The sequence below is a fragment of the Biomphalaria glabrata genome, chromosome 16 (genome assembly GCF_947242115.1).
Source record: "Biomphalaria glabrata chromosome 16, xgBioGlab47.1, whole genome shotgun sequence".
NCBI classification, from domain to species: domain Eukaryota; kingdom Metazoa; phylum Mollusca; class Gastropoda; family Planorbidae; genus Biomphalaria; species Biomphalaria glabrata.
The window spans coordinates 10,922,246-10,937,518 of record NC_074726.1 but is presented as its reverse complement, the minus strand read 5'-3'; the positions used below and the strand labels follow the sequence as shown (position 1 = coordinate 10,937,518).

The following is a 15,273-nucleotide window of genomic DNA, read 5'->3' as shown; positions in this document are numbered from 1 at the left end:
CTTCCTTGTGTTAGTTAAAAAACAAAAACTCTCGCTATGTCATGAACATTTACTTAAATGAACTACTAAACGTGTACACGAGCCTTGTCCTGCTGTTTGTGCCTTCTCCTGCTGTTTGTGCCTTCTCCTGCTGTTTGTGTTTTCTCCTGCTGTTTGTGCCTTCTCCTGCTGTTTGTGCCTTCTCCTGCTGTTTGTGCCTTCTCCTGCTGTTTGTGCCTTGTCCTGCTGTTTGTGCTTTCTCCTGCTGTTTGTGCCTTCTCCTGCTGTTTGTGCCTTCTCCTGCTGTTTGTGCCTTCTCCTGCTGTTTGTGCCTTGTCCTGCTGTTTGTGCCTTGTCCTGCTGTTTGTGCCTTCTCTTGCTGTTTGTGCCTTCTCCTGCTGTTTGTGCCTTCTCCTGCTGTTTGTGCCTTCTCCTGCTGTTTGTGCCTTCTCCTGCTGTTTGTGCCTTCTCTTGCTGTTTGTGCCTTCTCCTGCTGTTTGTGCCTTCTCCTGCTGTTTGTGCCTTCTCCTGCTGTTTGTGCCTTCTTCTGCTGTTTGTGCCTTGTCCTGCTGTTTGTGCCTTGTCCTGCTGTTTGTGCCTTCTCCTGCTGTTTGTGCCTTGTCCTGCTGTTTGTGCCTTGTCCTGCTGTTTGTGCCTTGTCCTGCTGTTTGTGCCTTGTCCTGCTGTTTGTGCCTTGTCCTGCTGTTTGTGCCTTCTCCTGCTGTTTGTGCCTTGTCTGCTGTTTGTGCCTTCTCCTGCTGTTTTGCCTTCTCCTGCTGTTTGATGGCACTTATTACTTTCCATAAATCGATCCAAGCGGTATGCTATTGATTTGAACCCCTATTAATTGAAGCGCAGCCGTGTAATTGATTTATTTTTCCGTTGCGATGGCGATATTCATCGACATTGAAGTCCCCAAACCATTGTGTGTTATCATGCTTAATGGTGTGTTAGTGTTCCTGTGCTTCCACTCCTGGGTATCTTAACCCAGATCTGGGTGTATTGCCTCATTCTAAGCAGCGCGTTTTTTTAGCGGCCCCCAAAAGGGAAAAAGCCGCTTTTAGTTATGCGTGGACTATTCGTCCGTCCTAGAAAAGATGTTAAAAATCATTATTTTAGTTTTTTCAAAAGTTCTGGTGGAGCGGCTACTTTTTCATCAAGCGAAACGTTACATTAAAAAAATTATATATGCATTTTTCCCCCTAAGAGGTCTTGAGATTGATCCTTTACAAAGCATCAATTAGATGACCATTCAACAACATTCGTTAATCAAGGCTTACACTGGACTATCTTGAAAACAATCAGGGCATTGAATACATGTACCGGTATTAGCAATGTACTATCTCTGTACCCTTTAGTATTCGTCAGACTAACAATATCAACACACTAGACAGGCGCGTCTCTTCTATTTGTATGGACGGACAAAGGGTTGTTATAGTTTCTAGATCATAGCTTCTGGTATCCGTGCTGAAAATATTGAACCCCCCCCCCCTTTTGACCTGCCTGAGTGGACCACTTCGGGGGTCGATTCTGAGTTTTGGTTTTCAGACTTTTTTTTTTTTGTAACCTTGTTTATAAATAAATCTTTTAACGAAACTATAAAGCTAATGCTTGCTTATATTCAATATGAAGACCATTAGCTAGCTTAAACTTTGAACAGTAATGTGTACAATGGGCCTCATTCACCAATCGTAAATAAACACATTTACCCACGTCAGAATATTGATAAAACAATGAAAGATACGTATCACGTGACAGCCTTTATGGATTACATAATTTGTATAGAAGATATCACGTGGCTAAATGTTGTTTGTTTATGATTGGTGAATGAGGTCCATTGAGATAAAACCTAGATTCTGAGTAATAATAAAACTTTTTTTTTCTCCACCATTAAACTTATTTCGTTGTTTTAGTTTGTTTTGTTTTTTGTTTGTTTGCTTTTTTGTACGCTAGATGTTCATGTTCAATATTTATTTACATTTCTGTTCTTTGTTTACATACTGATTTCAAATTTGATTCTACACACTGCTAGAAAAGTTCCACCGTAAGTTGTTTTAATCCAAATGTGTCTCAGTACTTTCAGTAGTCTCTACACCCGATACACCAACAAATAAAAGTTTGCCGTTAATGAATTTGCCTCCATTTTGATGAAAACATTTTGTTTGATTTGCTAACACTATTTGGAAACAAAAAATGAAGGGGAGGGGGGGGGGGCTTTTAATTTCCGGAGGTTTGGTTTAGACCCTAACTTTCATTACTGCAAAGAACTTCCCTCGTCCTCCCCTTCTCAACCCATATTTCTCAACCTATTTAATGATTATGCTAGACGGAGATCCTCTTCCATGGTTGAAGTTAACCACAAAGTGACTATTTCAAGTCCAGTCATGACTTTATAAATGCGATCACACCCAAGACTTGTGTAGTTTCTTGACTTGGCTTTTTTTTTTCTTTGCTGTCGGCTTTCCTGATCTCTTCAGGAGGCATTTTACAGGCAAAAGTCAGAAATATGTCCACAAATATAGACATGTCATCATCCACTCCATAACGTCTTCACGACACTTGAGCACCGGCGTACAACGTAGGTAGGGCCGGCCTTAAGGCACTGCAACCTATGCTGCCGAAGTGGGCCCCGCACTTTCATAGGCTAACTCTAGTTGTAAATTCTTAAATTAAACCATTTATTTCTAATAGGGTTTCCACGGCCTCCTGGAACTATGAAATTGCAAAGTATACGAAAAAAGTCATGCAAACATCCTGAAAAATAGACAAATTCTCTAAAAGGCTGATCTGAATGTTTATCACCTTTTTGTTGGAAAACTATTTCACTTAAGTTGATCTCTACCCAGACTAGGCATGCGCAACCCGTTTCGCATAGGACCCCGCAATCTGTATGGCCGGTCCTGAACGTAGGATAAACAATTATAATAAATGACCAAAAATATGTAATAGTCCAGATTTATAATGAAATGCTAATGAATATAACGATGCTTAAGTCTTATCTGAGTCAACTTTTACCGCTCACTTAAACGTCCCCTTGTCATACAGACAATACTTGACATCCAGATTATATGTTCACCTTTGATAGCATGGGAATGCTTAAACCCTTGCATAAATAACCGATACATTGTCTTACGTACATGCTTTGCACAAGACATCAACGCTGCCTCCATAACACGAAGAGCGATCCAAATGCGTAAAATTCGAATCTCCTCCCAATTCCTGAAAGATCGAAAATTTCAGGTTCGAGTGGGCAACTCCGCTTCTGACACTCATGACCAGGAAATGGGTGTACCCCAGGGCAGCATTCTGTCAGTCACCCTGTTCAACATTAAAATAAATAGCATCATAAATGCGCTGTCCCCTGGCATAGAGTGCTCTTTGTATGTTGATGACTTTGTCATTCTTACTTATGGGAAAAACATGAACACCTTAGAAAGGAAATTACAGTTATGTTTAAACAAAATTCAGGGTTGGGCAAACTATAATGGTTTCAAATTCTCAGACTCCAAAACAGTTAGTATGCATTTTTGTAATCTAAGGGGACTTCACCCAGACCCTGAACTATTTATACACAAAAAGAAGATCCCTGTCGTGAAAACTACACAATTTTTAGGCCTCACCTTAGATTCCAAATTTAATTTTCTCCCCCACATTAAGGAACTTAAGAAGAAATGCCAAAAGTCATTAAACATACTAAGAGTACTCAGCCATACGGACTGGGGAGCTGACAGAGATACCTTGCTTCTGCTCTATCGGAGTCTAATTCGATCCAAGCTAGACTACGGATCCATAATATATGGAGCAGCAAGGAAGTCGTACCTAAAAATACTGGAACCAATACAAAATGCTGCCCTGCGTCTCTGTCTCGGCGCGTTTCGTACATCACCTATCCCAAGTCTCCATGTGGAGGCTGGAGAACTCCCCATGGATATAAGAATGAAAAAGCTTGCAATGCAGTATATAGTCAAGCTAAAATCCAACCCCACGAACCCTGCTTTTGACTCCATATTTAACCCCACAGAGGTAGAATTATACAATCGAAGGCCTAACGTCATACAGCCGTTGGGCCTTCGAATGAGAGAACCCATCCAAAATTGAACCCCACCCATTGACCAAATCTCTAAAATAGAAACCCCTCAGAATCCTCCTTGGCTAATGAATAAACCCAAATTAAATTTATCCCTCCTTAATTTCAAAAAAGAAAATACAGACCCAAGCATACTACAAGTCCACTTTAGGGAACTGCAGGAGAGCTACGGAGATTGTGGCACCATCTACACAGACGGATCCAAAATGGAGGGAAAGGTCGCTTGTGCCTGCTCCTTTCGGAACAAAACAATCTCCCGTAGACTCCCCGATGGCTGCTCCATCTTTACGACCGAATTGCACGCAATATTGCTTGCACTTATGGCCGTAAAAGCATCAGAAAGGAGGAAATTTATAATCTGCTCCGACTCCAAATCTGCATTGCAAGCTTTGGGGCGGATGAAGACTGACATCCCATTGGTACATAAGAGCCTGAAGCTGTTGGACCAAATAACAGCCGACCGTAGGGATGTCACCTTCATCTGGGTCCCCTCCCATGTTGGCATTGAGGGAAACGAAGCCGCAGACAGAGAAGCAAAGAGAGCCCTAAATCATGCGGTGTCAGGAACCCGAATTCCCTACTCGGACCTGAGACAAAGTATTGCCTCTGCCACTTATCGAGAGTGGCAGAACCGATGGGAGGCTGAGACTCACAGTAAACTCAGGCAGATTGTGGCGGATGTCAGGTGGCGGCCCACATCTAAGGGTCTGACAAGGCGTGGTAGCACGACCATGTTCAGACTTAGGATTGGCCACACCTACATCACGCACTCTTTTGTACTGAAGAGAGAGGAGCCCCCACTTTGCGAGTACTGTGACTCTCGCCTCACCGTGGAACATATCCTCGTTGATTGCCCCAGATACCAGGATGTCAGGGCGAAATATTTTAGAGCCACTAATTTAAAAACACTATTTGATAATGTTGACCCTGGGAGGGTACTGGGCTTTATTCGGGAAGTGGGGCTATCTACGAAGATCTGATTTCTGAGTTTGTGAACGTGCACTATTTACATTAGATTTTTACCAAATATTTAAATTTTTACTACCTTTACTATTTTAACTGTGAATAGACCTTGATTTTAATTATATGACTGTATGGAGTCTGGCCCTTGTTGTTTGGAGAGAGAGTGGTCCTTGGGGGACTGCAGGCACGACATGGCCTAAATTGTGCCGATGTGCCTCAAATAAAAAAAAAATCAAATCGAATCTCCTCCCGGGCCCCAAAAGTGTCCGGAATATAATTTGTACATGAAATATTAAATATTACCCCTCTGCCATGTAATCTTGCTATTCAGGTTATATGTAAGTGACCCTGTTTCATGTATTCCACGGATTAACTCTTTCCGGCGGGAGTTACTCTCAGAGAGTAACCTGAGTTATATATAAAGTTAGATTTATTAATTACACTATTTAGATTTATTAATTACACTATCTACATGTTGTTGAATGCCAAAATGCCCTAACCCTAAAGAGGTCAAGCCCCTTCCCGGCCCCCAAGTCTCGAGCGATCACTGCAATCGGGATTTTGGCATGTGCTCAATGGCGATGATGTGCTCAATGGCGATGATGTGCTCAATGGCGATGCTGTGCTCGATGGTGATGCTGTGCTCGAGGGCGATGGTGTGCTCAATGGCGATGATGTGCTCGATGGTGATGCTGTGCTCGAGGGCGATGATGTGCTCGATGGTGATGCTGTGCTCGAGGGCGATGATGTGCTCGATGGTGATGCTGTGCTCGAGGGCGATGGTGTGCTCGATGGCGATGATGTGCTCGATGGCGATGATGTGCTCGATGGCGATGCTGTGCTCGATGGCGATGCTGTGCTCGATGGCGATGCTGTGCTCGATGGCGATGCTGTGCTCGATGGCGATGCTGTGCTCGATTGCGATAATGTGCTCGAGGGCGATGTACTGTTTGCAATGCAAAGGCTGGGATACGAATGTGCAGTCTAGTTTACCATGGACCTTATTGCCTCTATAACACCAAGGCCACATTATATTTTTTCTTTTGGAGTCGCTCTTTTTAGTTATTAACTTATACTAGGTCAGTAACAAATCAAGGGTGGTGGTGGTGGCGTCATGTTGTACTGAAGTAAATTTAAAAAGTAAAAAATATCGATTTGATATTGATTTGTACTTGTATGCATTGATTTTAATGTTTGCATTGATCTTGCATCCCTTTACCTTAGTTCGATTGACTCGTGTGGAAATCACTATAGTTTTTAGCGATTTTTCTTTTCGAAAATCGATAACGGTACTTCTGTTTATCCGCTTGCATTTAAAGGCCGGACTTTTTTTTTCCCTTTTAATGAGTGAAATCTATTCGCCTTGCTGAACAAAGCAGCAAAGTCTTGTGGTCTAAAGAACTTTACGTTTTCAGTTTGCTGGCCAAATATTTGTATTCTTCATAGTATTAGATTTGAAGGGCTTTATTTTTTTAAATATTTAGTTGGCCTAGAATCTACAAGGACAAAAGCCTTGATTCACTCATCAGATTCTCCCACTTGCGGTGGACGGAAAATGTGAACCTGTTGCCGCGGGTCTAACTAAAAACATTTTCACGATAGAAAACGCAGCAGTTAAATTTAGTAAGTTTTTAATCGCGATTTAGACCAAATGTTAGACATGTACCGGAAGCTCAAAATTGAAACCAGTGAAATCTGCCCATGTGGAGTGTCACTAGTGAATGCTGACCATGTCCTTCAAAACGGCACTCTTTACCAAGTGGCCCGAACAAGACACTGGCCCCAAAACACCCCAATAGAAAGAAAACTTTATGGAGAGATCCCTGATTTGGAATCCACTGCGAGGTTCATCTCATGTATTGGTCTAATCATCTCCAACAGTTCATCTCACGTATTGGTCTAATCATCTGAACTCTCCAACAGTTCATCTCACGTATTGGTCTAATCATCTGAACTCTCCAACAGTTCATCTCACGTATTGGTCTAATCATCTGAACTCTCCAACAGTTCATCTCATATATTGATCTAGTCATCTGAACGCTCCAACAGTTCATCTCATATATTGGTCTAGTCATCTGAACGCTCCAACAGTTCATCTCATATATTGGTCTAGTCATCTGAACGCTCCAACAGTTCATCTCATATATTGGTCTAGTCATCTGAACGCTCCAACAGTTCATCTCATATATTGGTCTAGTCATCTGAACGCTCCAACAGTTCATCTCATATATTGGTCTAGTCATCTGAACGCTCCAACAGTTCATCTCATATATTGGTGTAGTCATCTGAACGCTCCAACAGTTCATCTCATATATTGGTCTAGTCATCTGAACGCTCCAACAGTTCATCTCATATATTGGTCTAGTCATCTGAACGCTCCAATATAAAAATGAAAATACAAGTCACGGGTTTTTACGACGTGGCAACGAGTGGTCTAAACTGCCCACGGGCTTTGACGTTGCAGGTCAGTGTTGAGGCCTTCTATGACGATTGGTCTCTCTCAGGGGCGTATTAATATCCCGAAGTTTTTAAATCCCAGTCTTCACTAAGAACCTTCGATGGTGAAGCCGCCACCACGCTCCACTGGAGTAAAAGGGAAATATGCCAGATAAGATTGGGATTTGTTGTGGAATAAATCCTACTTTGGACTAGATGTATTTACTAGTCTTACATTTCAAAAGTCGTAAACATGACCTAAATAGTGTAGGCTACGCTTATGTTATTCTATTGGCAAGTTTCCTCTTCTTGACGTCTTGGTTATATTAAGATACACAACTGATCTTTACTAAGGACTGTGATAGCAATACGCCGAGAGGCATGCATAAAAAAAATCGATGCATGTATAGAGTATATGGCACGTGTTTGTAGAATTGTACCTCTTTAACTAGTGTGTCGTGTTACATTGGGTCGTGTCTCATTCCCTTTTAGCACATGTCTCAGGCTGTCTTGTTTTTAACCAGTCATCAGGACTGTTTACATACCGTAACTCTTTCCTGCCCCCCCCCCCCGGGCCATATGCACTGAGGATATCCCCTAGTCAATACTGAACAGTAAGCACTACCAGTGCAATACTTGGTTTCGCTTTGTGGAGAACAGTACACATTTTTTTTTGTCGCAATATACTATCAAACTTTATCCAGGTAAAAATTCATTTTATACTTTGAAATCAGTGCGCATGAGATTGGGAAACTTATTTAAAAGCCTACTGGTTGAATTTTATGTCGCTCGAATCGTGATCTAGTTTTTACAATTAGAAGTGTAATGATTAAAAAGAACTTTAAGTTTTTATTTCCATATTTGGATAAAAATCAATACAAGGTGTGAACAGGTAAACTGTAGCTATGCGTTATCTTGTATCTGAGTCATCGCGTCGAAATGCCGTATAGGCCTCGTCTTGTGGCATTGTTTCCTTTACTCTTAAGGATGCTTACTAATGATTCACTAATGTAGACTAGTGCTTATCTAGTACATGCTTCACTAATGTAGTGTGCTTATCTAGTACATGCTTCACTAATGTAGTGTGCTTATCTAGTACATGTTTCACTAATGTAGTGTGCTTATCTAATACATGCTTCACTAATGTAGTGTGCTTATCTAGTACATGTTTCACTAATGTAGTGTGCTTATCTAATGCATGCTTCACTAATGTAGTGTGCTTATCTAATACATGTTTCACTAATGTAGTGTGCTTATCTAATACATGCTTCACTAATGTAGTGTGCTTATCTAGTACATGTTTCACTAATGTAGTGTGCTTATCTAGTACATGTTTCACTAATGTAGTGTGCTTATCTAATACATGCTTCACTAATGTAGTGTGCTTATCTAATACATGCTTCACTAATGTAGTGTGCTTATCTAATACATGCTTCACTAATGTAGTGTGCTTATCTAATACATGTTTCACTAATGTAGTGTGCTTATCTAATACATGCTTCACTAATGTAGTGTGCTTATCTAATACATGCTTCACTAATGTAGTGTGCGTATCTAGCACATGTTTCACTAATGTAGTGTGCGTATCTAGCACATGTTTCACTAATGTAGTGTGCGTATCTAGCACATGTTTCACTAATGTAGTGTGCGTATCTAGCACATGTTTCATTAATGTAGTGTGCGTATCTAGCACATGTTTCACTAATGTAGTGTGCGTATCTAGCACATGTTTCACTAATGTAGTGTGCGTATCTAGCACATGTTTCACTAATGTAGTGTGCGTATCTAGCACATGTTTCACTAATGTAGTGTGCGTATCTAGCACATGTTTCATTAATGTAGTGTGCGTATCTAGCACATGTTTCACTAATGTAGTGTGCGTATCTAGCACATGTTTCACTAATGTAGTGTGCGTATCTAGCACATGTTTCACTAATGTAGTGTGCGTATCTAGCACATGTTTCACTAATGTAGTGTGCGTATCTAGCACATGTTTCACTAATGTAGTGTGCGTATCTAGCACATGTTTCACTAATGTAGTGTGCGTATCTAGCACATGTTTCACTAATGTAGTGTGCGTATCTAGCACATGTTTCACTAATGTAGTGTGCGTATCTAGCACATGTTTCACTAATGTAGTGTGCGTATCTAGCACATGTTTCACTAATGTAGTGTGCGTATCTAGCACATGTTTCACTAATGTAGTGTGCGTATCTAGCACATGTTTCACTAATGTAGTGTGCGTATCTAGCACATGTTTCACTAATGTAGTGTGCGTATCTAGCACATGTTTCACTAATGTAGTGTGCGTATCTAGCACATGTTTCACTAATGTAGTGTGCGTATCTAGCACATGTTTCACTAATGTAGTGTGCGTATCTAGCACATGTTTCACTAATGTAGTGTGCGTATCTAGCACATGTTTCACTAATGTAGTGTGCTGATATCTGCGATGTTTCACTCCTGTAAGGGAATAAAAGGGTCGGAGGTGAGAGCTGGATCGATTGTTCGATTTCTTACATACGAGACTTAGCTCAACCTAAATCTTCTTTGGAATCTCCCTAGGCAGTCGCAAAAACTAGTTTATTCCCGGCGTCGCAGAGACTAGTTTATTCCCGACGTCGCAGAGACTAGTTTATTCCCGACGTCGCAGAGACTAGTTTATTCCCGACGTCGCAGAGACTAGTTTATTCCCGACGTCGCAGAGACTAGTTTATTCCCGACGTCGCAGAGACTAGTTGATTCCCGACGTCGCAAAGACTAGTTGATTCCCGACGTCGCAAAGACTGATTCTCGATGCTAGTCCAAGTGCAAAGTAGACGGTATTTGAATAAGTGTCATGGTATTTGAACAAGTCTCATCATATTCATTGTTCACTAGATTAAAATTCAGAAATCTTTCAACACAGTCCTTTCATTGTACAAAAACTGCTGGTTGCACATCTTGACAAATTGTAAATCTTTCTTTTCACTGCACGATTTACAAGTTAAAACCTCAGGCTTGGTTAGACACTGCTTGATTATAGATTTTAATTTTTAAAAAACTTTGATAACGGTTATGTGTACATCTTGGTTCTACTTAGATTTGCCTATTTAATAAAGGACTTAACAAAACCTACACAAATGTCGCTTGAAGAATTGGACTAAATAGTAACTTGTTGCAATATAGGTAGGCCTGCGTAGCATACGCGCTCTAGGGCTCTCCTTCAGGCTTAAGATTATTTCATAAGTCAAGGGTTTGTACTATGAATCGGAAAGGCCTTGTATAGAAAACTAATACTAGAATTGTTTATTTGTGTTTACCCACAGCGTGTTTTGACCCATCACCATGAGCGCCGCCTTCCGTTACTCTCGGTCCTACGTTGGCCCGGTCAAGGCCTGCATCCTGGACTGGAGCGGCACCACCATTGACAAGTACGTGCTGGCCCCGGCTGTGGTGTTCGTGGAAGTCTTCAAGAAACACAAGGTCCCCATTAGCATGCAAGAGTCCAGGCTGCCCATGGGCCTCCGTAAGGACTTGCACATTAAGGTAAATTATTTTTTTAAGTATGTTCATAAACTCTTTAACTCTTAAAAGTCAGGGTTTGTGGATTGTGCATTAATAAAAGACCGAGGTCATTGCATCCTTTAGTAGACTGTCTAAAAATGTGTGGAATTGCTGAGGCATTACAAGTACTAAGCTAAGGGTATTTTATTAATATTCAGTGATGTGTGAAAAGTTGCATGGCTGAAAGACTATGATACAGGTATTTTAAAATCTGATACAGTAATATAGAAACCTAATTTGACTACTGTATGAGAAACATTTTGCTCTCATGTCATGCACTTCACACACAGAATTGGTTAATTTCAGAGATGGAATAAAATAAACTTTGCTTATTACTATACCCTGTACCAGTTTATGCAATTATATTGTATTTCTTAATTATGTTTTAGTAATTTAGTTTAATCAACAATATTTGTTAATCCGAAAAAAATGGGTCTGGTTCAATCATTTCTATTAGAACTAAACTGTAGCTTCAAGTCTGTGCACTTAAACCTCTGGTGGCATATTCCTGTCTATGATCCACAATTAAAACAAGTTCAATAACTAAAAATAAAGTTTGAGGAATCACTCATTACTAGTCTCACTAGTGTTGTAATCACTCATTACTAGTCTCACTAGTGTTGTAATCACTCATTACTAGTCTTACTAGTGTTGTAATCACTCATTACTAGTCTCACTAGTGTTGTAATCACTCATTACTAGTCTCACTAGTGTTGTAATCACTCATTACTAGTCTCACTAGTGTTGTAATCACTCATTACTAGTCTCACTAGTGTTGTAATCACTCATTACTAGTCTCACTAGTGTTGTAATCACTCATTACTAGTCTGTCTCTTAAGAATTGTAAGTCATTTTTACAAAGCTTGTATATCAACTCAATTTGTCTGCTACAAATTTTGTACAAGTTAATTTCTCCCACTTCCCATTCTCAGATGAAGTTGAAACTTTGAACAATCATTCATCGTCCCTAACAAAATATGAATCCATCACCAATTATTTGATCAATTACTCTTAACAAATTACTTAGTTAAGAGAAGCCTTGTGTAGAGAATTTGGCGATGAGAATTGCAAGAGTAAAATAAAATGTTTTTGTAAAGATATCTAAAATTTTATGTTGATGTCAAGATTATATCAAAGACTGTGTTTATATTAATTAATCATAAAGAACCTTGTATAGAGTTCTTAAACGCTATCTTCATTACCATTTTCACAAATGATAATCCTTTCTACAAAAATACATTGACTTGCGTGCATGAATTATCCCATCCCTTTTACATGTTTAAAAAAAATTAGATAACTATGGTAAGTAGCAGTCTCCCTTAACATGGCTTTATTTTTTTTTAGTATATTTTATAATTCACTTGTTTAAAATCTGGTTCTTTGCCACTAAGTCTATAGTCCAAAATCCACTTGTAGCTAGTTGTGGTCAAGAATTGTTTCCTAATTAGCTTATAGTCACAGCAAAGTCCATGTAACTAGAAACATTTCTAGGGCAAAGTTTGTGTGTGTGTGTGTGACCTAATTAGCTTCACTTGCTTTCTAATTCTGTACTAAAAAAAAAGATTAAAAATAAAATTGTCAATCATCTTGTTTACCAGTTCTGTCCATATTCAGATTTTTTTCAAGTTTAATTTTTTTTTTATGTATCTTAATTTCAAAAACAAAACATTTATACCTTTCTATGTATTCATTTGAACTTTAGATTCATTATTGTCTAGTTATTTCAATACATTAAACAAAATAGTTTTTACTTGTTTGACCTTAATGGTACAAGTATAAATTATATAATCTGGTTCAAGTAATGATACATATAAAACGGTAAAAATCAAGTTTAAATATTACTTCTGTACCAAATAATTATCTATAGGTTATAACATGTAATATATAATAATAATAAGGCTTGTCTTCGAGTCCGAAGATTAGTGAGGAATACAGTATTTCCGGTGGCTGCGCAGCCCCAGCTGTGAACTAGCCCACAAATGAATGTAATATATATCTAGCATGTAATACTTAGCATGTAATTTCTTAAAATTATTTTAGGCTATCACTGAGATTCCTGAGGTCAGGCAGAGGTGGAAGGAGGTCCATGGAAAATTCCCAGACCAGAGCTCAGTGGATGCAATGTTCAAGGACTTTGTCCCCATGCAGATTGCAGTTCTGAACAAGTACTCTGAGCTCATTCCTGGGGCAGCTGAAGCTGTGAGGACCCTGAAAAAAGAGTTTGGACTGAAGATTGGTGTCACAACTGGCTTCACCAGGAGCATGGTGGATGTGTTACTGGAGGCAGCCAAGAAGCAAGGGTGAGTGAATAGAAATGTTAAGATAAAATGTGTGTCCTAAGTTAGGGTTTTTATGCACTCTTAATTGCAGTAAGCCATTTCTCTTGTAAATGCAGTGTCATCTCAGCATTGTGAAGTCTCAACTCTTGCTGAAAGAGTTGCCATCATTCAGACTCTTGAGCTCAGTGTATTGTTTTATACTTCTGTTTTATTATCTCATCTGAAATGAATTGTGCAGTTTTAGGGGAGATAATGTGTATGGTAGTTTAGCCTCTAAACTAGTCTAAACACTAGAATTGTAATTTCATTTTGTATGCACCCTTTTGTAAGTAACAAAGCTCAGCACTTTAAGGGATAACCCTCTATCTAATATTGATGTTCATTACAGAGGCAAGTTAAGGATCTTTTCACAATTTAAAGAAACCAACACATTTCCCATTCATCATAAAAGCTTATCTTAAAAATTACAGAATTACTCAAAGATTATATCTTGTACTTAGCCATCTGTTGACTTGGTAGTATATAAATCTTGTATTGGTTCTACCCATACAGGCAACCCATTATATGCTCTAATATTATTTGGGAAAAGTCTTAAGAATAAGTCTGAACATATGGAATAAATGTGCTATTCCTCATTTACTGGGCATTTTATGTTTTTATGTAATATTGCTCATATTTTTTTCCTGGAGTGTCTGTAACTTTATTGACTTATTCTCTATATTGTGAATATATCACTTATATATTGTACAAAAGATGAATTAAACATGCTAAATATATTTTTAAAAATTTTGATTTGTAAAAATTAGTATCTTCTAGTAATTTATAACCATTCTTTGTGCACATTTTATTTTAGATATGAACCAGATGTGAATGTAGCTGGAGATGAAGTAATCCATGGTGCAAGACCCAACCCATTTATGGTTTATCGCAATCTTGACCTGCTCAATATACCAAATATACACTCTGTAGTCAAGGTAAGGTACAAAGTTACTAGGAATAATTTTATTAACTTTGTCTGCGTCTAAATTCATCTTAGTCTTGAAAACAAATGGTCTTGAAATAAAAAGGCTTTCTAAAACCTGATTAAGCCCCAGTTTTTCCAAAACTTTGTTTTAATATAAGCTACTGATAAATTCTGTTTCATTGATCGCAAGGTCTAAAAGGGGAACTTTACTTTTTTTTACTACTGCTAATTTTTTTTTTTTTTTAATTCTTTGTAATTTTGCTTTAAAATGTTTCCTCCTTTAGGTAGATGATACTGTATCAGGTGTAGGGGAAGCTTTGTCTGCAGGGTGCTGGGGGGTCGGTGTGGCAAGACACAGCAATTACATGGACATAAATACCCTGGAGGAGGACACACAGCTGTCTGCTGAGGACATCCAAAAGCGCCTGGCCAAGTCTCGGGACATTCTCGTCAAGTGCGGAGCTCACTATGTCATCGACACCATCGCGGAGCTGCCATCTGTGGTCGAGGACATAAACGCCCGTCTGGCAAGAGGAGAAAAGCCTTAGGAACTATTGTCATAGAAATGGATACACTGTAGGGCTGTTCATCATTTTGTGTGTTTTGAATGCATATGACTGTGATAGTGATGTGTAATAGATTGCTGTCCGGTGACCAATTTCATTCCTGTAAATCTTTATTTATAAGATACTCTTGTGATTAGAGTAATGGCATTGTCAATGATTAAATGTTGTTATCAGTGATTTTTTTTTTACAAGGTTCATTTTTTTTTCTCCATTTCAGAGCAATGCTTATTCATTGCTGGTTAAGTAGATAGATCTATGTGTAATTTTTTTTTTACAATTGCAATCTCTAAAACTTGTCATAAGGTCTAACTCAATCATCTAGTCTTTAAATTTGTCTCACTCTGTTATTGTATTCCTTTGTTATTGTCATAAGACCATGTATCTTTTTGTATTGTCAGAACTGGATATTACTGAGCTGATATTAATTTCATTAAAAATATAATTTTATTGTAT

General features: G+C 38.9%; 1 protein-coding gene across 4 annotated transcripts in view; it reads left to right on the top strand.

Annotated features, from left to right (window-relative positions):
• Positions 1-15,272, top strand: part of LOC106057274 (phosphonoacetaldehyde hydrolase-like) — a 284,305-nt gene extending 269,033 nt beyond the window's left edge. For 3 of the 4 annotated variants that reach the window (XM_056014838.1, XM_056014837.1, XM_056014835.1), the window contains 4 exons: positions 10,774-10,993; positions 13,052-13,311; positions 14,144-14,264; positions 14,539-15,272. In XM_056014838.1, the coding sequence (XP_055870813.1) occupies positions 10,793-10,993; positions 13,052-13,311; positions 14,144-14,264; positions 14,539-14,802 (846 nt within the window). In that variant the 5' untranslated portion in view covers positions 10,774-10,792 and the 3' untranslated portion in view covers positions 14,803-15,272. Of the gene's footprint in view, positions 1-8,041; positions 8,170-10,773; positions 10,994-13,051; positions 13,312-14,143; positions 14,265-14,538 lie in introns of those variants that run through there. The other variant, XM_056014836.1, reaches the window with a different exon arrangement.
• Position 15,273: the final 1 nt, after the last annotated feature.